This window comes from Hemiscyllium ocellatum, chromosome 22, assembly GCF_020745735.1.
Source record: "Hemiscyllium ocellatum isolate sHemOce1 chromosome 22, sHemOce1.pat.X.cur, whole genome shotgun sequence".
Classification (NCBI taxonomy): Eukaryota; Metazoa; Chordata; class Chondrichthyes; order Orectolobiformes; family Hemiscylliidae; genus Hemiscyllium; species Hemiscyllium ocellatum.
This window is the reverse complement of record NC_083422.1, coordinates 42,338,812-42,364,016: the sequence shown is the minus strand read 5'-3', so window position 1 is coordinate 42,364,016 and position 25,205 is coordinate 42,338,812. Positions and strand designations below refer to the sequence as shown.

General features: G+C 39.0%; 1 protein-coding gene across 1 annotated transcript; it reads right to left on the bottom strand.

Annotated features, from left to right (window-relative positions):
* Positions 1-1,328: 1,328 nt before the first annotated feature.
* On the bottom strand, positions 1,329-23,432 carry LOC132826489 (pancreatic lipase-related protein 2-like). The gene is made up of 13 exons (XM_060842448.1): positions 23,389-23,432; positions 23,252-23,300; positions 19,795-19,949; positions 15,597-15,722; positions 10,992-11,126; positions 10,791-10,899; positions 9,788-9,907; positions 9,585-9,704; positions 9,299-9,417; positions 4,609-4,738; positions 4,398-4,509; positions 2,699-2,866; positions 1,329-1,413 (listed from the first exon to the last, which is right to left on the bottom strand). Exons 2-13 carry the CDS (start codon positions 23,298-23,300, stop codon positions 1,341-1,343), a joined length of 1,416 nt encoding a protein of 471 aa, XP_060698431.1. The 5' UTR covers positions 23,389-23,432; the 3' UTR covers positions 1,329-1,340.
* Between the last annotated feature and the right edge of the window lie 1,773 nt (positions 23,433-25,205).

Sequence of the window (25,205 nt, the reverse complement as noted above, 5' to 3'; positions counted from 1 at the left end):
CAACATGAACAGGTAAAAGGATTTAGGGGCTATTATGGGAGAAATTGGGTAAATGGAGAAGGATTACATATCAGACATGAACTCACTGAATGGCTGGAAGGGCTGAATGGCCTAATCCCATTCTCATCTTCCTTTATTTCATTTATAATTTCTTGTAATATGTCCAGAGTGTCCATTTGGGATGTAGGATCAACTTAAAAGCAGTAATCAAGTGAGATAATTAATATACTCAGGTATTTTATTTGTTTTACTTCTTTGCCAGTTAATACTGCTTCCATATTGATAAATGTTGAAGATAAGAAAAATTTTGATTCATATAATAAAGACCGATTCAGTTGAATTAGTTTCTTTCAGTAATAAGTGCTGGCCCAGCCAGTGACGCCCATTTCTCATGTTGAATAATAAAAATATTTTGTTATCTTGTCTCTTTGCTGTCCTCTCTGTTGGGAAGATATTTATTCCTCACTCACATCTTTGCAGTCACCTTTACTCAATTGTAAAGCCCTTACATCAGATTCCACCTTCTCCCTCTTGAATAGCAGGATGAATTCTATTATAAATGGTCACTGCCCCTTAGGGTTACTTCACCTTAAGCTTCCCAATCAAGTCTGCTTCATTATGCATCAAGGAAACTGCATTTAATGGTCATTTCAGTGGGCAAGTTACTGGAGGCATGAGATACACATGGACATTTCACTAAATTGAGGAGGCTGAGAAAAAAATCGTATTAAGTAGCATATAGGTAAATGGAAAATTAAATGTATCAATAGATCTCCCACCTCTGATGGGTGAGTCTCCTTTTCTGACACTTCCCTCCCACTGAATAATCATGAGTAGTTCCCCACCACCAGATATCTAACATATGATGTCCCATGCAATTCTCCATGCCTGCCTATACTTTTGCACACTTCAGAGAGCTCCAACAATCCAGCCCACTTTATCTTGAAGTTTACAAGAGAACTCCTCACTGTATAATGTGATCGGTGTCCTCAAGAACTGACAAGACCTGACTTGATCATCATAACGGCTGCCTGCTGCTGAGGACGTTACGCTTAGTATGATACACTGAACTTATTGCTGTTTTAATGTTATCATTGCTGATTATGATCACATCTGAGTCTTCTTTATATGAAGGCATCATCTGTATACATTTGTACAATGAGAATACCATTTTTCCTTAAATCAAGTTCAATGACTTTTGCTGTTTAACTGGGCGAATGCCTGCCTAATGTGTGATAATTATTCCATTGTATCATAGATCTAGAGAAATGTAAAGCAAATTATTTGAAGTGTATCATTTTATTTTCATTTGTCCAAACTACAAGATTGTGAAATGATCTTTAAAGATTTGAGCAAGGCAAAATAGTTTGTAGAACATCTTCACCAACAGCGTCAGTCCCACAGAATGTGAAGCTGCAAAACAAAAGGTTACTTTTAAATTATTTTTACATTTATGAAACATTACATTCCCACATTTCATCAATGTGATTGTACCTGTACCACAAAATAATGTAAATGTGCTTGCTTTCTTTTAGGGTGATACATTCATAAAGCATTTCCTATCTCTTCCAAACAATAATTAAATATGTTCAGTTTTACAATGAGGAAACATTAACTGAGTAAGAGTTGAACATTTTATTTGAAAAGATTAGAAGTCCAATCTAACAACTATAGAAATGAGTGAACTGATAACATAAAAGTATGTGAAACTTTACTTCATTCCATTATATGTGCTATCTTGTAGATGAAATGCTTAAACACATTTTCTAAAACCCTTTTTATCAAAGCTTTCCAACAGTTATATACTGATCAGTTTTTTGCTGAATTTCATATTTGCAAGACCTGAGTTCAGTTGAGTCTGGGAATCAGGTGGGTGAGGCTGAGATAGTGAGCCTGAGGTAAGCACAAAGTCTCCACTGGCCTGTGCAGTTTGAGGCCCAAGCAGTTTTAACAGTTGTATACCAGCGGAAATCAGCAAATGACAGGAATATCAGGGAGTGAGATGTCATCCACTGGCACTGAATGTACAAGTCAGCATCTCAAATTAAGCCATGGAATAAAAAGTAACTGGTTGAAACTTAATGATTTTTGACAATAAATCCAATAAATATTTACCCTGTGATTTACTGAATAAAGGTGGTACTTTTCTGAAAACGCCCCAATCTATGAGCTGTTGAGATTGATTTTCCAGAGTTTTTGTTGATTTGCTGTTGAAGTTACAGCAGACGATTAGAACAGAAATTTCAGGCTGCTGATTTGTGAGCTGGCACCAGAAAAAAACTCAATAATTAATAACTTCTGATTGTTGGAATGTTTTCATTCAGTAAGGGATGGGATGTGGAGCTTGGAGATGAACTTGGGTTTCTGGGCTTAATAATGTTCAAGTCCACAACTGAGGTGAACAATCTTCAACAAAGGCTTATCAAAGCCTCGAATAAGCTTGTGGGTAAAGTATTGTAGTCAAACAGTCTGGATTTATCCACAGAAACTGTAATGGAAAGATACAGAGCAGGGATGAACTGAACTGGTCCTATATCTGCAGTTTTGTAACGTTTATGAATCTCTTCTCTCTGCTCAATTTCTATGTCTAAATACACTTGTGTAACCAGGATTCACACTAGATATAAAAATAGTATGAAATATTACAGCCAGTATTTGAATCATTATTTGGTCCATAATTTCATAAGTGTGCACTTACGTTTGTTGGTCATACACTCTTAATAAAGTTACCATTTCAGCACCAATTTTTGGCCCAAAAAGATTTGGCAACTTATTATTCCAGATAAATTTGACTTTTGTAATCTCCCCTATGTTTTCCTCCACATCAATGTCAGCTGTGAAAGTTTTTCCAGACTCCAAAAGTGCTCTGTGAAGTTAAACATAAAAATTAGCACCTAATCATTTGTGGCATTCAAATGTTCCCCAGTGCCATAATACAGGGCAACCTCAAGTTAAACAGTGGAATAAATAATGATTGAAACAATCCTAATGGTTTTTAACAACTGATCTGGCAAATATTTACACTGAGATTCACTAAATTAAGTAGATAATTTTCTGAGGCTTGCCCAATCTATGAGGTGTTTAGATTTTCTCTACCGTGCTTGTGTGATCAGAACAACTGCTGCAGAAAGTTCAGGCAAATAATTGTGGTCATTTATGAGCTGGCACCTGAAAATAAAATGACCTTGAAAGCTGATAGACTGCAGTAAAACCCAGCTGGTATACAGATGTTCCTTTCTGAATGGAAATGTGCCAACCTAACTGGGCTAGCTTATATATTCCAACTTTGTAACTAATGCTTAAGTACATTGCCAGTGGCCTAACAAGTTGCACACTTTTAAAATTGCTGGAGGGGGTGGATAGGTCGCTGATGATGTTCAGTGTAAAGAAGTGTGAGGTAATACATTTTGGTAAATAGAGCATAGAGAGACAATATAAAACAAAGGATTCTATTCTAAAGGACGTGCAAGAACTGGATGAACTCAACACTTGTACAGAAGTCATTAAAATTGGCAGGACAGGTAGAGACAGCTATTACTGAAGTATACAGCATTCCAGGCTTCACAGATAGGAGCATATCAAGTGCAACATCAGGGAGGCTTTCCGAAACTTATGGAAGATACTTGCTGGACACCAACTGGTGTATTGTGTACAGTTCTGGAGCAAGGATGTAAATGCACTGGGACAGTGCTGAAGACGTTCATGTGAACAGTTCCAGGGATAAATCAATTTGGTTATGAAGGAAGATTGGAGAAGTTACAGCTGTTTTTCTAGGAAAGCAGAAGGCTAGAGGAAATTAACAGAAGCTTTCAAAATTGTGAAGTGTCTAGACAGTTGATGGAGAAAAGCTGTTCCCACTCTAAAATGGATCAATAAACAAAAGGGCACAGATTTAAAGAGTTCTACATAAAATGCAAATGGTAAGAACAAAAAAAAATCAGATACCAAGTTGTTAGGGTCTGAAATGCACTACATAGTGGTGCTGTGGAGGCAGATTCAATTGAGCAATTCAAGAGGGCATTTAATGATTATTTGAATGATAACATTGTGCAGGGTTATTGGAATGAAGCAAGATACTGGCTCCAGGTTAAAATGCTCAGACAGCCAATGATGACATGGTGGGCTCATTGGTCTCCTTCAGCACCATAACCATGCTGTAACTGAGTGGTTTTGAAACCATCATTCTGGGTGGCTCGCTATCTACCCAGCACCATTTAGTGATGGGCAATAAATATGACCTTATCAACACAGTCTGCATCACAAGATCAAATTTTAAATCCTCACTAAATAAATGATAAAATTGGGATCTCTGTTTTATTAGACTGGCACAATGAAAAAAATGCGAAGGATTTTTCATCACAGAACAGTTACCTCCTGATCAGCAGCCATAAACTTACTTTGCAATTTGATATTGTTGGGTATTGACATTGGAACCGTACAAGGCAATATTGAAGAACCCTCTGATACTCCGTGTACAGGTAATTTTGACAGTAACCTGGTATCTCCAACCTGTTGCAAATGATTCATAACTTACATTGCAATCTAGTTAATAAATATACTTTGACAGCAATTTGAAAAACATTACAATTTGTAACGTGTATAACATACGTGCAAATGTTGGAGCAGCACCCGTGTTCAGAAAAAACTTTGGTTCAGTAGTATCATTTCCAAGAGGGTAGGTATCAGCATAGTGACCCATTAGGGGACAGCCTTTTGGTGGACAACTGAAGCAATTTCCCTTAAGAAAGCAAAAAAAAGTAGGTATTTTAACATTAACTGTCTTCCTTCATTAAACATTTATAAACAACCATAATGCCACAAGAGAGTTTGATTTAGAATTAACATTCCATTTAACTTCGGACAATGAGCCAATCCAACAGCTGATATCTAGCTTGCATAGCAAATGTGGGGTTAGTAAGTGTCAGGGATGTCTACCTTACCATCAGACACTAAAGGACTAAAGTAATGTCTTCAATGCGCTAAAAAGGGCAGGTCAGTGCAAAACATCCTGAGAAAACTCTGGCGGCAAGAACTCTGAAACTTCAAATGTAATGTGGCTATATTGTGTCTATTTACCTTATGTTCCACTAAAGTGATAGTAAAGCATTGGTAAATTATGTCAAGCTATTAAACAAAGAAAGTCAGCAGAATATATGAGTAGCTGATAAATAAGTACCAGTTTTAGGCAGTCAGTCATCTATTTATATATTCAGTGCAAATCATCAGTTTTTGAAAAGGTTTGTTGATATTAAAATCTATAAAAAATATAGGAAAATATGCTGTGAAACATTTCATCTAAATGCCAAAACACTGAATCAATTCCATCTCAACATATCTTGCTTCTGATTTTTAAAAAAATGATACATTAATAACTTAACATAAGCATTGAGATGCTGAAGCTTACAGTCCTGAAAGATTATAGGACCCCTGAGTTGATTCACTGTAATTCGAGAGTTTTGTTCATTTATATGCTTCTTTTTAGTGTAAATCCCTTGTAACATGGAAGAATTGTGTTGAGAAATTAATATCCGAGCATTTAAAAGAGTCTTAAGTCATATTTGTTCAGCAGCACTAATGTTATAAAACCATTTAGGCACTTCAAGAGTGTTGTGAAGCAAAAGTAGACATTGAGCCACAAAGGCCATATTAGAGCAGATGGCCAAAAGCTTAAGTAAAGAGAGGCTTCAAAATGTTAATCTCAGAGAAGCAGACAGGAAGACAGGAGATGGAGTTGGCCATTTAACCCATGGAGCCTACTCTACTCTTCCTGATGAAGGGCTTTTGCCCGAAACGTCGAATTTCCTGTTCCTTGGATGCTGCCTGACCTGCTGCGCTTTAACCAGCAACACATTTTCAGCATTCAAAATAATGGCTGAACAACTACCTCAATGCCATTTTCTAATGTTACTTTCATATCCCATGATGCCATTAATTTCTAGAAATCTGCAAGTTTCTGTTTGATATTTGATTGAGCTTCCAAAGCCCTCTATGTTAGAGAATTCACCCTCCTACCTTTCATCTCAGGCTTAAATGGCCTACCCCTTATTCTGAGTGTAGGTCATCTGAATCTAGTGTCACCAGCCAGCGAAACGTCTATATCCATTCTGTTATGCCCTGCAAGAATTTGGTAAAATTTTCAACAAAATAATTTCACATGTTTTGAAATTCTAGTGGCTGCAAGAGCAGGTGAGGCTCAGGATCCTGCAGGATAATGCACATTTGGCATTCCCAAAGCCTATCCAGCATTCATAAGGTGCAATTCAAGAATGTGATGAAATACCCTCGACTTGCATGAATGTGTGCAGACCAAACAGCAGTAGAGACTTGATACTGTGCTGGTCAAAGCAGCCCACATGACTGGTTGAGGATCTACTACCTTCAAAATTGACTCCTTTCACCATTGATGTACAGTGCAAGATGCACAATAGCAACTCACAGTACCTTTCAAACCTGCAACCTCAACCAATTCGAAGGACATGAGCAGCAGATGCTTAGAACATCGCCACCTACAAACTCCCCTTGAAGCCACTCACAATCCTGATTTGGAACTTTATTGCCATTTCTTCACTGTTACTGGTTCACAATACTGGAACCTCTTTCCTAGCAGCACTACTAGTGTTGCTATACCCCAACCAGCGTTGTGGTTCTAGACAGTAATTCACTGCCACTCTCCCCAGGGCAATTACGGATTGACAATAAATGCTGGCTTTGTTAGCGATGTCCACAGTTACGAATGAATCAAAAAGAGAATTTTGACCCAGTTTCCTTGATCTCTCCTGCACCAATCCTGCCGTGTAAGGAATTAGGTACATATGAGCAGGAGCAGGTCATTCAGCCCTGGGTCTGGTCTACCATTCTTGATCATGGCTGACCTAAACTTCCTATTCCTGCACAATCCCATATCACTTGATGTCATCAGCAATAGATATCTACCAATGTCTATATTTAATTTATTTAGTTTACAGTCGAAGAGTGTGGTGGTGGAAAAGCACAGCCTGGCAGGCAGCATCCGAGGAGCAGGAGAGTCGATGTTTTGGGTGTAAGCCCTTCATCAGGAATGAGGCTTGCTTAGCTTACACGGTTCTTTGAGGCCAGCAAATTCCAATGATTCACCATCTTCTAAGTTCCTCCTCATCTCAATCCTAAATGGCTTACGTTTTATTGTGAGTTTGTGTCCCCTGATTCTTAACACCACAGCCAGAGGAATTATCCTTTCTCTAACTATTCTGTCTAACCCTTTCAGAATTCTAGAAGTTTCTATGGGGTCACCTCTCATTAATCTGCTGAACCTTTGTTACCTTTTCTATGGCAAGTAATCTTTTCCCTTGATAAGCAGACCAAAACTGTACTGAATACAGTGGGTGTGGTCTCACCAAGGCTCTATATAATTGCAGCAAGACATTTTTCATTCTGTGGTCAAGTCAGTTTATAATGAAGACCAACATACTGTTTTATTATTGCACACAAATGCTAGCTTTTAGTGACTCATGAACAGTGCCACCTCCTTTGGTTATCAGAGCTTCCGAACCGCTCACCATTTAAGAAATATTTTATCTTCCTGTATTTTTAAAATCAATGTGGATAACCTTATGAATATTCACATTATATTCCATCTGCCACGTTCTTCCTCATTGCTTTTTTCTGTCCTAGTTCACTTGATGCCTCCTTGCATCTTTCTCAAATTACATTCCCAACTTGTTATGTATCCTAGATAGGTCAAAAGTCAGAGAAATTTAGGGAGTGCATTCCAGAGCTCAGTGTCTAGGCAACTGAAGGCAAGGCAACCAATTGTAGAGCAATGTACAGTCAGACAGCTTGAGAGGACAGAATTGGAGAAGCACAAGTATCTTTGAGAATTATGGGATTAGAGGAGATTGCAGAGATCATAGCTCACCTTCTTAAGTCCCAAGCTCCACCAGTCCTACAGTACAGTAAAACCTTGAGGCCTCTGATTGAATGGCATCTCTCTAGGAGAGCTCTCGCTTGTCCCAGGGGTAGTGGAGATCCTGCCTCCAAATGGCTGCAGGGCTTCCATTGGTCATTTGGGCAAGCTCTACCTTGACTTTTTAGATGAGGGTGGGGAGCACACCACTCCTGTAGAAGTCACTTACTCCAAATTCCAGAGGAAGGCCTAACCAGGGGTAGGCAGCTTATGTCTGTGTCTCTGAAAGCATAGCAATAATGCTCACCCAGTTGAGGTTTGGACATCACATTGTGGAAATCCACAGATAATTGTTGAATGTTTATCATTATAGGGCCTTAGTATAATGGGTCTCAGTAGGCATGGGTTCTAATTGATTCTTTTAGTTGATATACTGAGCACAAGCTTTTAGGGAAGCCTGGGAACATCCTCAGGATGAAAATGAAGACTGCAGATGCTGGAGATCAGAGTCAAGATTAGAGTGGCGCTGGAAAAGCACAGCAGGTCAGGCAGCATCCGAGGCAGGAAAATCTACGTTTCGGGTAAAAGCCCTACATTTGGAAAAACCTCAGAAATTTCATCTTGATGTGGAGTGTTGGTGTATCTTGCTTTCGATCCACATTACAATTCTCTTCCCACTTCTCCAGGGGGAAAGGTTCTGGTGCAACTAAGTTCCAAATATGCCCTTTCTTTGATTCCCTTCTCCAACAGCTTCTCTGCCACAAACCAGTAACTATGTTAGAGATTTGGACAGAACTTCCAACCTAAAGGTATTGGCCCTAATTACTTACTCATTTTTGATCAGAACTGATAAGAAACATGTGATTCAAGGGGGCAAGGAAAATGGCTCAGAGACAAGAGAAAGAATTACTGCTTGCCACATGTAATACAATCGAATGTACTTCCTTTGAAGTGCATTGGCAAAATGTAGGTGCTAACTCCTGGAACAACTAACCACCTTTGGTGTTTTATACTTCATAAACGTTACATAGTTCTAAAGTTAAAAAGGAAACCATAAATGCAGAATATGCCAAACGCACTAGTCTATCTTTGCAGTTAGCTTTCTTATGGTCAAAGTTGCTTAATTTAAAATAATCTGATAAGTTTGTTATTTGAAATCTAAAATTTAACATTGCAGAATTGCTTACATCAGTTACTTCAAACTATTGAATGATTTGAATCAGTAGATTAATCAAATGTTTTAAATAGCAATAATTGCAAAGATCCTCTTTACAGAAGTCAGTGCTGTTCTCTGGAAACAAAGAAAATTGACTGAGCCACATGTAAAGTTTGAAAAACTAGATGTGTCACTAACTCAGAAACTCTTAATTACTGTGCCATTTCAAATTTTGGAGAAATTGCAAAAAGGCAACTTACTGCTGTAAAGTCATCATAGCTATTACATGGAATCCCAGTGAATCCATTTTTGGTTCGGATGCTCTCTGTGTAGTATTTATACGACCGCAAGTGGTTGCAAGCTGCAAAGTTCCGAGTGCCTGTAAAAGAATCAGTAAATATTTGTACAGTTTATTGTTTGAATGCAAAGCCATATTTCAGAAGCTCTCAATTATTAACTGATAGATAATTCAAAAATAATAAAGTTAGTACAAGGAAAAGATAATGTTGGAATTCTAAAGCATGTGTTGACTAAGAAATTTTGTACCTTCCCAAATGCCATTAATATCAATTATAGTTGAAACAATATTTTTATCGCATCCAGGCATTAATTCTCCACCATTTGGATAGAAGTCAAGGTGTCCAAGGGGTTCAAACAATCCAAAACCTGTTAATTCAATTACAAATAGAAAGCAGTAAAAATCAATTTTAGCTTTCTGTTGCTCAATGATTTTTTGTAGAAAATCTTACCAAGATAAGGAATCAATGGAGCCCCATTAGTGTGGATAATGTCAACAAACTCTGCATCTGAAATATCCAGTCGAACTTCAACAGGTGTATTCTTAAAAAAAGGTTTGGCTGGATCCAGACCTAAAGGAGATAAAGTTAGTGAATGCAACTTTTTATAGAGTATTCATTATATTTTGTTATTATTTCGATTTGGTAATATATTACATGCAGAGTACATTTGCTTTTACATATCAGTCCCCTCTAATTGTCGCACATTTATGATGACCTTCTCCAATAGTAGATTCAATTTAGTCCCAAGTGGGTATAGATCACACTTCCAACCTACCCAGGTGTAGCTGTCAGTGCTTTGAAATATACAATGTTTGGATATTTTTGGGCCTAGTGTTAGTATTGAGTACTCCAGCATGTGTAATACATCAGCCATATGCTTCATCTATTCCCTGTTGCAGTAATCTTTACAGCCTTCATCTCTGAGTCAGACTGTCAATTAGTGTAACATTATGGGTAATTTTATGCTGTATACTACGCAGCAAAGGAACCTAGATTGACACTTTCCAAATTTACCTCACTCAGAACCCTGACGATTGGCAGATACAGTACAAGAGATTTTCATCTCACTGGTCTAGACTGACTCCCAATTCAAATTTCAGATGTGGAATGACTAAATTATAATCCAACATACCATTGAGATCTCTGTGCTTTTCAAAATGCTGTTTTACATTTTCTCAGTCCTTCACACATGCAGCCTTGGAAAATTACCTGTCTGCTCTTAGACATACATTAACAAATCAAGTGAGTGTGACAGACTTCAGCTATTGTGCATGAACAACAGAACACTAGCTCCTGACATACCAACAATATTTTCTTTTTTCATTGTCAGAGGAATCCCTTGGGGGAAATATTTTTGTTGCAGTGAAGTTAACAGGAACTTGAAATTTGTGTAAAATATTCACATTTTGCTTTACCTCATCAGTAAGTAGTTCCTGACAACTGAAATACTTACCTGTGATTCTTCTAATCCCTGGAATGCGTCTTCCTGTTTCTCCAGCAGCATGACTGCCCAGGCTATGTCCAATAATGTGGACCTCAGAACGTGAGTGGTTAAATGTTTTCTATTTATATGTAAAAGAATACATCTTAATGTGATTGTGTGGTTCTTCCTGAATTATAATGCGCTATAACTCTTTAGTAAGAATGGCTTTACCTCTAACACATCAATAAGATATGCCACCTCTGCTCCAACCACTCGAATGTTGTTGGCAGCTTGGTCATATAAGGTTCTCGATCCATGTACCCAATCAACACAAAAGCAATTCACATCTTCCACTTCAAACATTGCCTTAAAAATAAGTTTAAAAATAAACATCCTTTGCTTTTAATATAATGTCTTTAATGTAGTAAAATGTCCAAAGGTGAGATAATCAGAAATGTTTTTAAAAATGGCATTCAAAATTAAGAGGACACTTGACCGAAGCTTGGGGAAAATATGCATGTTTAAGGAGTGTCTTAGATCATAGTCATAGAGAAGTACAGCACTGAAACAGACCCTTCGGTCCGACTCGTCCATGCGATCAGATATCCCTATCCAATCTAGTCCCACCTGCCAGCACTTGGCCCATATCTCTCCAAACCCTTCCTATTTACACACCTATCCAGATGCCTTTTAAACATTGCAATCATATTAGACTCCACCATTTCCTCTGGCAGCTCATTCCATACACATACCACCCTCTGCATGAGAAACTTGCCTCTCAGGTCTCTTTTATATCTTTCCCCTCTCACCCTAAACCTATACCCACTAATCTGGACTCCCCCACTCCAGGGAAGAGACTTTGTCTACTTAACCTATCCATGACCCTCATGATTTTATAAACCTCTCAGCCTCAGCCTCCGATGCTCCAGGGAAATCAGCTCCAGCCTGTTCAGCCTCTCCCTGTAGCTCAAATCCTCCAACCCTGCAACATACTTGTAAATCTTTTCTGAACCCTTTCAAGCTTCACAACATCTTTCTGATAGGAAGGAGACCAGAACTGCACACAGTATTCCAACAGTGCCCTAACCAATGTCCTGTACAGCCGCAACATGATCTCCCAACTCCTGTATTCAATACTCTGACCAATAAAGGAAAGCATACCAAATGCCTTCTTCACTAGTCTTAAAGGAAGTGAGTTGAATAACAGGCAATGCGGGGCATAACAGAATACTACAGCATGATCCTGAGTGGCTGAAGATGGATTGCCACTTGTTGAGTGAATGGGAGGAGGATTATCAAAAATGTAGGAAAGGAAGAGAGCAGGAGTAGGAAGAGGAGATTCAAGGCTGAAGGAGGTACTGAAATAGGCAACAACACCCCAATTTAACAGTCTCGTATTGAAATAATTTAAAAACAAACCTAAATCAGAGGTGTTCGCAAACTGATGGCCATTGCAGGTCTGCAAGGTCAGAACCACTGCAAGTAAGACTTAGAGTGAAATGGGATACAAACAGTAGAATTTTTCGTGATTTGGGCTTTGGAGAGGGTGACAGACTGGACACAATAGGATTACACTTACCAAGATTAAAAACAAAGGCACAGATAAACATTTTAGCTGCAGGTGGACTAGTGATGTTCCTGAGATTATAATAATTGACTGCAATGGAGAGATCTGCTCAGTGCCTCACATAGCAGCAAATAAATTTGGATGAGGTAAGAATAATGTTCAACCAGGGATCGAACCAGAGGAGGCATGGGCAATGGAAAAATCAAGGAGTGTCCATAAATATGATTAGGGATTCTTATACAAAAGGAAAGATCGAGCAAGGACATGAGAGCAGTGAACTAACTAGCAGTGGGTGCAAGGGGAACAGAGACGTTCATTAAAAAAAATGTGGATGACCATCTGCTGTTGAGAGTTCAAATCAAATAAACAGCAAGGCTGTGAAGGTCTGGTTCAGCCTGAATCAACGATGGGGGTGGGGGAAGGGGTGGGGGGGCGGGTGGAATTAGATTCAAATTTCAGGTTCAGAGTTTGTGGCAGAACTGAAGATGACACTTTGGTCTGCACAACATTTAACTGGAAGAAATTACAGGCAATGCAAATGATAATGTTGGAAAAAACCCTTGAAAAAACAGCAGCAATGGAGGGGCTGAGGGAGATAGTCCTGAGCATCATTATGTCCGTAGGTGAATACCATCAAGTGGAAATGTCAGGAAAAGGATGGAGCCAGGAAATGAACTTCAGAAGAATCTGTTGGTCACAATGTTGGGGATGGATCAGGAGCCATTACTGGAGTTGTCTGACCACAATCAGATAGGGAAGTAGCGAGGAGTGGAACTCTTATTGCTACAATTCAAATGTGGAGCTGTGTGAAAGATAAGCATCGATCTGGGAGGAGAACGCAATTACAAGGACCTTGAAGAGTGCAGGGTGAATGGCAAAACCCCTTGGATTTTGTGAGGTGCCGTTATGAAAAGTTTGGGAGAAACCCACTTACTGTCCTGATAGAGATCTAGCAGTAATTTACTGCTGAAAGCAGCATTCATTGGTTTAAGGCAAGATTTGTCCCCCTTTCTCAGGACAAAGGCCCTTCTTAGACAGCCGTCACTCAATTCAATTGGTCAGCAGCTCTGTAGTAACCAATCAGTAGTGCTTCTTGGACCACAGTTAGTCTGCTCACTGAGGAGTCCTGGTCAATCTAGGAACAGAGTTTAATGAAGGGTTGGGTTGTTGAAGGGAGGATTCAAAAGGCCAGTGGAAAGTTTTTAAGTGGGTGGGGTGTTGGATATTGAGGTGGGTGGATGTGGATCCCATAAAGCAGGCAACCCCTACCAGGCCTGATACCAGCCCACAAATCTAAAAACTGCTGGGCTTCAAATCTGACAAGCTTCCCCTTACCCAAGGTAAAATACCAGTACACGAAACAAGGTCCTTCGTAGTCATTAATTGTGTATGTACAGGCCTCAATAGCCCCAAGGGTGGGTAGGCCTCCAACCCCTCATTAAAAAAAAGGGTTGGTCGGGAATGTAAAATTGAGACAGAGTAAGATTAACAATGATTTTATGGAGTGGCAGAGCAGGCTTGAGGGACTAAATGGCCTATTCCTGCTTGTAATTCGCATGTACATAGAATACTATATTTGCATTTCAGATAGGTCAGTGGTGGGCAGTAGAAGACTAGAAAGCTATTCACTGCATCTTACGTGGTTCTCCCAGGATCCAGATCAGCCCTCAAAACCACAGGTAGTAGAGCCTAAAATCCAGCTCAAGATTTGGGATTGTAAGGTCAACGGGTTTAATAGTGGAGGTGGAGCAGTTCGAAAGGAAGGTGGGGTTTATACAGTGTCCACTGGTGTAGAGATCAGCAAACAAAATGGGAAGGTAAGCAACTAAGTAAGAATAGGATCAGGGAGCATAAGCTGAAAATATGTTGCTGGAAAAGCGCAGCAGGTCAGGCAGCATCCAAGGAAAAGGAGAATCGACGTTTTGGGCATAAGCCCTTCTTCAGGAATGAGGAAAGTGTGTCCAGAAGGCTAAGATTCCTGAAGATTCCCCATTCCTGAAGAAGGGCTTATGCCCGAAATGTCGATTCTCCTGTTCCTTGGATGCTGCCTGATCTGCTGTGCTTTTCCAGCAACACATTTTTATCTCTGATCTCCAGCATCTGCAGACCTCATTTTCTCCTCAGGGAGCATAAGGCAAATCTCATGGGCAGAACACGTCTGGGAAAATGCCTTGATTAAACAGCAGCAGTGGAAGGGCTGAGGGAGATAGTCTGGACATCATCATGAAAAGAAAAAAATGAGAAACAAAAATGGATCCAACACTGGGGAAGGCAGAACCTGTGGGAAGTAAGGAGTATTTGATGGTCAAGTGAGAGGGAGGAGCAGCTGCTAGGCTCCTAAATACTCCGAAACAGAAAAGTCCATGAGTTCCTGAAATTTGTTTGGAGAGTGGGGAAGGATGCTGCAGAGCTGTGTTTAAAGAGAAATGTGGCAATAATGAGTAGAATCCATTTTATCTTTGCTTTTTTCTCTCTTTGTCTTTTGAGAGTGCATGGTTTTGGTAGAGGATAGAAAACCCTGGTAATCTTAATGCAGTCCAACCTCATTTGGCGAAAACGGTCAAATTGTTTTTATGTCAGAAACATTCAGGAGTCCTGAACCTAAGCAGCAAAACTGGAGTCCTTTTGTGGAAAAGAAAACAGGATTTTAGTGGGAACATAGGCATTAAAGATGGGAGTTGAGTTGAGTGGTTTGACAGCTCTAAACATGTTGAGAAAGATTGGGACCATAGGTTCAGCAGTTGTCAGTTTGATAGTGCAGCTATATGGCATTTAGAGGGGGTATGGATTGAAAAGGGTAGGGCGGTGTAGGTCACCAGTGATCAAGATCATGGGAACAAAGAGGTCATATAAAATGCTATGATTGAGAGATCTATCAGGAAAATGGGGGAGGATACTTATATGAAAGGAGACATTTAGGAAGAATGGGAAAGCAGTACATTAAAAGGAGTGAAGCAAAAGGGGAGCTGAGAGAGAGATTCAAGTTATTGAGAATGAAAAGCTACTCAGTGCAAAGGCTGAAGAAGGAATGGACTGAGGATATCTCAGTGAGAAATGAAGATGGTGTCTGAAGCTGTGTTTAATGACAATGCTTTTAAAGGATAGGCAGGAAGATTGGCTAAGGGGAGATTACCAAAAGCAGAGAAAGCATTGAAGAGTGAGGATCACACATATTTACATAAGAAGTGGATTTATCTTCATTTTTGCTAACATTTTAAGTTGACATTAACATAAATACAATTTGTTTTCATATTTGTTCCAGCCAATACCTTGCACATGTCAGAGAGCCACGATTCTTCTCCTTTGTCTATATACCCGTGAATTATGAAACAGGTTTTTTTTGTCCTGTCAAAATTAGAATTTTCGATCGTTGAAGGATTAATTCCAGTAATTTCCTGTACAGAAAGTAACTCTGTAAATAACACTGTAATTGCAATTTCAAATAACATTATTAAAGCAGATATAGTATCTTAGTAGAAAATCGAACATTACAGATCTCATTTTCTTAATGTTTATGTTTTGTTGATGCATGATAGTAATACCATACTCTTGCCTCATGTTCTTCTGTTATTTAATATTTACATGGCACATAATTAGAGTAATATTCACTACAGCAGACAGCCTGTTCCATATGAAATTTATATGTTGCAAAACAATGTTTAGTGTAATAAAAATTGTGCAGAATATACATTGGAGTTTTCGCTCAAACAAATGCTTCCTTGTAAAATGTCACTGTCATTTTAATGACTGATTAAAGATATTACATTCCATGATTGATTTCTGAATGACAATTTAAATGTTGGATCATTGTTAGCTCACTAATTTGTCTGCCTGTACAATTTGCATCTAGATATTAGATTTGGCAATGTGGTATCATTCTTGCTTCTGATTCAGGTGTTTCAGCATTTCAGTCCCACTATAGGATTTAAGCAATCCATATAATGGTGGACAAGGTCAGAAGTCACATCACACCAGGTTATAGTCCAACATGTTTACTTGAAATTACAAGTGTTTGGAGCTTTGCCCCTTCATCAGGTGAAATGAGCCTGATGAAGAAGCAGCGCTCTGAAGGTTTGCGATTTCAAATAAACCTGTTGGACTATAACCTGGTGTCACGTGACTTCTGATCTTGTCCACCCCAATCCAACACCAGTAACTCCACAATATAAAGGTGATATAAGGTCTTCTACAACAAGAAAAATGATTTAGAATAAAACTACCACAACAAAACTATATAGACACTGTTAGGATTACTGGGCAGGCAAAAGCTATGTTTTTAAAAAAATGATTTTTTGATGTTTTTTGACATTCTTTTCTATTGTCTGAAGTTTTGATTCCTTGGGGCTTAATATCTGGATTTTATACACATATGGTAAAAGTAAAATCACCCTAGGTCTCTCTTAGAATAGGTCAACTGGTGATGGTTTAACCTGAGGGTCACAATACTTCAGGCAAAGGGAGAAGTTGAGGAGGGAGTCTTTGTGGTTACCTTGGCCAGTCTAGCAATTGTACCCAGTTTGTTGACAACACTCTGCCTTGCAAACCTGCCATCCAGCCAACCGAACTAACCAACCCTTTGAAAATTAATTCAAACTAAGCAGCACTCAAAAGGTGTTAACAACAGTTTGTACTGTTTATTCAGTATTCACAAAAACTGTGAAAAGTAACAGTATCCAATTGTATAATAATGGAGTTCATAAAGGTGTCAAAACATATCCATGATTTCTTAGACAATGGTTTCAAGATTTCTATTGTCAGTTTATTTTCCTTTTCAGTTTTATTCCTTTCTTTCAGAATCAGTCAAACTGTAACACTGTCCAGAAAAAACTCAGGAGGAATAAATAAAAAGCCAAACCAAAGTACTTTGTTTATATTCAATCCAAACCACGCTGTGTAAAGCATCATGGGGCCCCACCATTCTCGTCACTGCAATGTTCTAACAAGCAACAGTATAGTGTGGTTCAACAGAATCTACAGGTCACTCTGGTATAATGCACCTTTCATCAACGTGAATTGGCTAGAATGCGATTGACGAATTGTGGACATGGTTTGGATAATGCAAACTTTCTACTGAACTGCTACAGTGACTTCCTTTCAACCATCTTCTATAGCGTGATTTCTGTAGTGGTTCTCCACAGTGCAATTTTCTAAAGGGTGAGGTTGCAGAGGAACACAACTGTTGTGTTATAGCAAAACAAGCTGTAATTATTTATCTTCTCAACAATATCACTGTAACCTGTCAATTCCTGTTACTTACACTACAATATTTATCTTTCAATTTTATTTTGATGCTGTTATGCTTTTTCTTTATTGTTCCATTTTCTACTTTTTGCCTCAAAATTGGTGTATTTGTTTGTTTTCTTTCCTTTCTCGTTATCTTTAAATGCACTAATATTTTCTGCTCTTCACGATGTGTCATGGGGTTTCCAATTGCTTTTATTTTTGGTTTTGAGCTCACTCAGTTTCTCTCATTCACAAGTTTCGCAGTGTCTGTTTTCATTGTGAGTGGGAATGGAGATTATTTATAGAAGCCGATTAACAACTGTCTCTTATGTGTGGTAGGTAGAGGAAACTTTGCTCAATATATTTCTGTCTGTTTACCTCATTACCTTCTGTTATCTTTGTTCTTAAAGTCTCATCTAGTTATGATTTTTCCCTTCTCAGGCTGGTTATTCCTCTTTGTTATTCACTTTCTTTCCTTACTCCAGTTATTTATCGTATGTGTGTCTTTTTATTCATAACAGTTCTCACTTCTTGGTCAGCTCCTAATTACTGTACAATTCTTAGATTAAATGGGAATAGCTCTGACACACTGCACTGATCCAAGTTCAGTTCTATCACTGTACATTCTGGTACCTCTGATCTGATGTTGGGATGATTTTACTTTCCTCTCTTGATTGCAGATTAATGGTGGGTTGAATCTTAATGGGGAGCACACTGCTTGCCCCTTGGAAGTAAAGTTGATCAGTTTTAAAAGTGACTGTGCTGCAGCAATAATATTCTGTGGATGCATCAACAGGCTAAGGGTTGGACTGGGGCCCCTCAAAAGGAATGAAATCCTACCTTTGAGAGCTGATAGCCAATCAGTTTATCTGGTTCTGAGCTTTATGGGCATGAAAGGCTAGGCTACATTTGGAAAACAAGATTCAAAGCCTAGGTAAGAAGCATAAAGGCTGGCATCATCTTGGAAGGGATGCCCTCGAATACCCTTCCTTTCTACTTCTTATGTAATAAATTGGGCAAAAATTATGGCTATCCCTCCCTCATCTGCCTTCCATTGTCTCAGGAGTGGAGGCAGATAAACGGCTTTGACTAGGTAATGTTAGCCATTTACAGCTTTAACAGTTCAAAGGATATGCAAGCTACCTTACCCACCTCTATGGGGACTCATTTGGGAGTGGGCAGGATGGCAGTGGATGGGTAGGTGGTGGGCAGGAAAGAATTGGGGGAGCAAGGCAGTGGGTAGAAAGGTGGTGGGCATGTCATCTAACAGGTTTAAATGACCATCTCCCTTCAGAGCTGTTAATTCCAACCAAGTATTTTACTTGTGTTTTGATATTGAATGTGTTTAAGACATATTTTGATTTTTTTCTATTCTTCTTATTCACTTGCAATGAATTTTCTACCCACATTAACTATTTTCACATTCTTTAGTTCTTTTTATGTCTTTGTCTTATTTCAGTCATCAATTTTCCATCAATCATTCTTCACGGCATTGGATCAAAAGTAGCTATGTCACTTCTCCATTTCTCATGCTGAAATTTGGTTTACCTGACACTCAGAGAGCAAGTGAGCATAAGGTAAGTTAGACTACTAGGGACACATGAGGATTTGGAACTCCCTATACAATGTGCAGTGTTAACTTTATAGAGTGACTAAAACATGACCAAATACTTCCCCAAACCAAAGGTGAGCCTGATTGATAGGCTCGTCCTTCCATTAGGCACGAAGCCAGTAGATAAAGGCTGCAGATAGAGGTATGTTTGTGCCAGACAATGGTGACGAGGGGAGAAAATGTGATTGAATGGGTTTGGCACTTGTGGAATGTGGCAGGACGAGGTTTTGGAAGGGATGGGGTGTGTGGGCAGGAGAAGGTTGAAGTTGCGGGACTGAGGATAGCTCATGGGTTCGTGGTTGGGGGGAATATCAGAGGCTCAGAGCAATGAAATTAGAAACCTGCTGGTGTTGGGGGAGGAGTTGTGGAAGAAATCAGGGGCCCTGCAGGATAGAGTGATCTTCAAATTATAGAAGTTCTTCGAGCAGTCACACCTGATCCAGAACATAGGCCTGAAATCATCACATCCAGAATCCACCAGGTCCTCATGTCAATGAAGCTGTCAGATTTCCTGGGAAATCCAGCCCAGTGACACGAGGCACACACCCATTATATTTAAAAAGTGCCATCCACCATCTTTGATGATATGCCAATTGCATTCCAAGCCATTACAGAATGTAGATTCTAACTACCTGAAAAGTTTTTGTATTTCTTCTTGTCCAGAGCAAAAACCGTGTATTAATATCCTCTGGGGACCATGGTAGCTTTTTAATTGGTCTTTGCTTTGTTCCACCCCATGGAACATCATCTGTGAAACATCCGAGTCTATTATAGCAGATTTCAGCAGCTGTGAACAGAAATAATTTTTAATGCAATTTTCACAAATCAGAGTTTACATAATGTATATAGTTTATCTTTTCACTTGCCATGACTGTTACCAAACATGATAATAATTAGCAGAAAGTGTAATTGAATAGAAAAAAAGGAACCTGCCAATGTTGCAAAATTGTAAATAAAAACAAAATAATAAGAAATAAATGTTGTTTTGTTAAAAGCATTACAATTATCTGCTTCCTTTTTGTGCCAACCTTGGCTTGGAGGCAGTTTTGAATGTTATGTTTTCACGTTCCACTTCAGACAGTCTGATATACCAGTTGAATAATGAGAGACTGCTATGTTGGCAGAGGTGATAGCCATGAAAGGGGAAAATGCTGGGATTGGCTGCAGAAGACAGTGTGAGCAAGAAGAACAATGAATGATGGCACAATCTGGGAAAGAGTGTGCTCCAAGATTTGCTGATGCTGCATTGAAAGCCTTGGTATAGGAGATGCAGAGAAAGAAATGTTATCTATTGACAGTGGTCCAATGGGCCTTCCAATTAAACCCTCAACAGGCAGTAGGAGCAGAAAGCTATGGTAATCACTATGTCAGATTAATATCCGATGCCCAAATATCTTCAGATTTTTTTAAAAACCATTCATGGATCCTAGGCCAACATTTATTGCCCATTCCTAATTGCCCAGAGGACAGTTAAGAGTTACCACATTGCTGTTGGTCTGGAATCACATGGAGACCAGACCAAGTAAGGATCGCAGTTCTCTTCCCTAAAGGACATTAGTGAACCAGTTGTTTCAATTGCTGCATTAATGACTTCCCTCCGTCATAAGATCAGAAGTGGAGGCGTTTACTGCTGATTGCACTATGTTCAGCACCATTGCTACTCCTCAGGTGCTGAAACAATCCATTTCCAAACACAGCAAAACCTGGACAATATCCAGAGTTTATCTGGCAAGTATCAATTGTATCACACAAATGCCAGGCAGTGACCATCTCCAAAAGGAGAGAATCTAACAAATGCCCTTAACATTTAGATGCATAACCATTACTGAATACTCCACTAGTCCTAGAAATGCTGTGGCTGAAAGAGCAGTTACGAGACTAGGAATTCTGAGGCAGGTATCTCCCCTCCTGTCTTACCAAAAGTCATTCCACATCTACAAAGTACAAGTCAAGAGTGTAATGGAATATTCCTCACTTGCCTAGAGGAATGTAGCTCCAGCAGCACTCAATAAGCTTGACAAAGCAGTCTGCTGAATGGCAATCTGTCCATTATTTTCAATATTCACCCCCTTTAGCATTAATGCACATGACAGCTATACGTCCTATAAGCAACACCATAGCAACTCACCAAGGTTTCTTTGAAAGCACTTTCCAAATCTTATGGCCTCTACCAGCCAGAATCATGGGAAAGCAGACACATGGGAACATCCCTGCCTGCAATTTCACACGATCGTGACTTAGACCTAAATTGCCATTCCTTCACTGATGCCGAGTCAAAATCCTGCAACTCCCTTTCTAACATCTCTAGTATGTGTACCTCCATCCCAAGGACTGCAGCAGTTCAAGAAGGCTGCTCACACTATCTTTTCCCAGGCAACTAGGGATAGGACAACTAATGCTGATCATGAATGCATAAAAACATGTGTAGCCTATGGACAATGATGCAGCACTGTGAGAAGTACAATGCTAAATTTTTCCTAAAGGTATTATTGACAATTGCTACCAATCACAGTTCAACAGCAATCAATACCTCCTCCTGTTTCCTGCTCAGCTCATTGTTGTATAGCTGGCACCAAAAACTGGCTCCCATATGGTGAGATGATGCAGCAATAGAAAACTGCTTGACATTGGTGCGAACTTTAATAGCTAACTGGGAGTGAATTCAGCTGTGGATTGTGGCTCTGAAAATTATCAGGAAGCTGGAAACCTGACACCATCCTGCCCACTTGCAGGTTTCACTCGCTTGGAGACAAGCTGTCAGATCGGGCACTGAAATATTTAAATAATCAATTCATTAAATCTTTAAGCTTATATTCTGGCTTTCACAGCCAGAGAATAGAGAATCTTGAGTTGTGTGAAACTTGCCTTAGTCAATACAGTGAGAGTGCACTGGGGAGCCATTGATCTTGGAAAAACCCTTAAACAGAATGGTTTCCATATAGCTAAGGCTGGCGCTCATAGTATTTGTACAGAAAAGCTTATTTCACTCTTCTCATGTGAATTCTGGACTTTCTGAAGTTATTTTAGTTATCTTAGACCCAGCTAAAAATCACACAACACCAGATTATAGTCCAACAGGTTTATTTGGAAGTATTAGCTTTCGGAGCACTGCTCAATCGTCAGGTAGCTCGGTGACTAATGTGATTTTTAACTTTGTCCACCCCAGTCCAACACTGGCCCCTCCCCATCATATCTTGGACCCTATCACCTTGATTGACACTTCCTTGTTATCTGCTAGAAACAGCATAGGGACAGCTTTACCTCTCTCCAAGAGGAGAAGCAACACTGATACCAAAGATTGCCTTCTCCTCAGCCACAGTCTGCACCACCGAGCAACTTTTTGGGTCCCAACTCCAATTGTTTGAAGTCTAGGTGTTTGTAACCTTCTAGAATCCTGTCTAATTCAGGAGGGGACTGAGCTGATAGGGCAGAAAAGTCAATGTCACCCTAGGGTCTGGGTAGTCAGATATGCCACTGGGAGAGGTGGGTGCTGTCACACCATGAGGGCATTACAAAATGGAGGCATCTACCACAAGCTTTTTTCTGCAGAAGACCCTCTCTGCAGAATGACCTATGGCCTTAGCTGGGACTTTCTGCCACCTTCAATGCCAAAGGTTTTTCCTCAATGAGGATTGATTATCAACATAATCGTAGTGGCATAAGTAATTTGCTGAAAAAACACTTATTTGTTGATAATTAGTTACCTGGCATTGCTGAGTGGATAACCAATGCCATTCAGAGCCAACCTCAAGTAAGATTACCCAGAGGCAGCAATGTGTCAGGGAGCCCTGCTGAGGAGCGATTCTCTCTGAAATGATAACCCCAATTCCCAATACCACCTTGTCACAGCTAATAAAACTTCTCCATCTACTTGCTCAAAACATGCAATGATGTGTCAAATACAAGTCAAAAACAAATATGCAATAGATGTGCACCATACACAGGGTCAGGGAGAGAAAAAGGGAAGAGGGAAAAAAAAATCAGTATCACAGCATTTTCTGATCTGCAGCCCTGCAAACAAAGTGTTAGTTCTCTTGCGGCACACAGTTGACAACAACCCGATACCATTTTATATTGTTCTGTTCTTACCTTTCACTGCATTGCCCAAAGTGACTGCTGCAATTATAAGCCAGAGCATCTAAGATGAAATTTACAAGACAACATTACTTTTAAGCAAAATAAAATGTTAATGCTTTTGAGAATCACACTCAGGAATTCTAACTTACTTCAGCAATTGTCCTGGTGTGAGAGCAACTAGTAATTGCTTGCATGATGTGCACACACAAAGGGATATTTATACACACAAGGCCTCTTCATGTTTACTTTGCAACTTCCATGCTATTTTTATGCATGTGAAACAGGCAGATGACAAATTAGTTCTTGGAAGAACTTCAATCAATATCAAACAGTTTTATGAGTGCAATCTTCTGAACTTTACAAGATGATGGGAAACAGATATTTTGAAATTAACATTTTGTTGTTGTCTCCATATTCTTTATCAGTGATGTAGTAAGGTGACTTACACAGGTGCAACACTAAAGGCAATTTTAATTTATGGATATTGCTTTAACTCTAATCAACATTTATCTCACTACAGTAACATCTATTCCTTCAAAGTGAAATATTTTATTTAGTGATAGCTAATTTCATTTCAGAAAAACACCACTCGATAGTTATAACATTTTGTTACCTCATCCAATCCTCAGTAGTAGTAACATTTTCTGCATTGCTTCCATCTAGTGGTGAATCTGATTTTCTAACCATGACAATAAAATAATTATATTAATCTAACATGTCTAATATTAGGTGTGAGGAAAACGGGCATTAAGTCAAGAAGTAGACAGGCAGGAGGCTGGAAGAACACAACAAGCCAGGTAGCATCAGGAGGTGGAGAAGTCGACGTTTCGGGTGTAACCCTTCTTCAGGACTGGCATAGGTTAGAAGAGGATGACCAAAGAATTAGTTGATGAAATAGATTCCGCCACCTGTGTTTGAGTTTGAGTTTGGTGATGGGTGAAGTGAGGGACAGATACACAAGAGACTGGAGTCAGAGCATTAGAATATTAGGAAAGGAGGGAACAGAGGACCATAGACCAGGTTTAGGCCAGTTTTCCTGCCAGTTTGTTCTGCCCTTCAGGAGTTTGTGTCTGCAATCTAATTTCATATACCTGCATTTACCATATAATCACTTTATCCAAATGTCTATCATTATATGTGTGTGTGTGTGTGTGTGTGTGTGTGTGTGTGTGTGTGTGTATATATATAATATATGTTTCTAAGATGAAGTAGGGAAATAAAAAGACAGTCATCAATTGTGGTAATTATTTGAAATGGCAATTAATATGGGGATATAGGAAATCCGATATCTAACAAAACAAAAAGGATGAATCAACATAATACCAGAGACAAAGAAAATAATAAAGTAATCTATAATTTGGAAATTATTCAAATTAATTTATTTTTTTCCTTTGTAAGTTTGCCTTCTGATTTGTGTAACTGTACATAAAACTTATGAACACATATACTGAGTTAAATAATGCACAGTTATAATACACATAATTCAGGAAGAAAATCTAAAGAATTGATACAAAGATAAGTTGGGACACTGATAAAACAATGTATAAGTGTTTAAAGAGACTATTTGAAGGACAAATAAGCAATCAGAACAGTTGATTTCAAAAGGTAGCATGTGTGAAGGATTTTTTTATTTAATTGAGATCCAAAGAGGAGCAAGACAATATGAACGGGTGGGGGTGGGGGTGGGGGTTGGAATGGTTCCAAATTTGATGTTAGGTAACCAAATAAAAATCTGAAAATCAAATAGGAATGTGGATTGGTATAAGATTAAGCTTTTTCTGGTATCTGACATTATGTTGATCCATCCTTACCTTTTGGTAACTATGGGATCTCAGCTGTATCATTTAATGTTAATCCCCATTTCAAACAATCTCTACAATTGATGATTATCAATTTGTTTCTTCTGTTATCATAAACATATGTATTGATAGCTACTTGTATAAGTGATATGTGACAATCTGCATTG

Coding starts and splice junctions, on each gene's coding strand:
- LOC132826489 (XM_060842448.1), bottom strand. CDS start 23,300: ATGCTCTGGCTTATAATTGCAGCAGTCACTTTGGGCAATGCAGTGAAA. Junction 11,127..15,596: donor GGCTCTCTGACATGTGCAAG/GTATTGGCTGGA, acceptor CTTATTTTTAAG/GCAATGTTTGAAGTGGAAGA. Junction 4,510..4,608: donor TGCTGCTCCAACATTTGCAC/GTATGTTATACA, acceptor CATTTGCAACAG/GTTGGAGATACCAGGTTACT.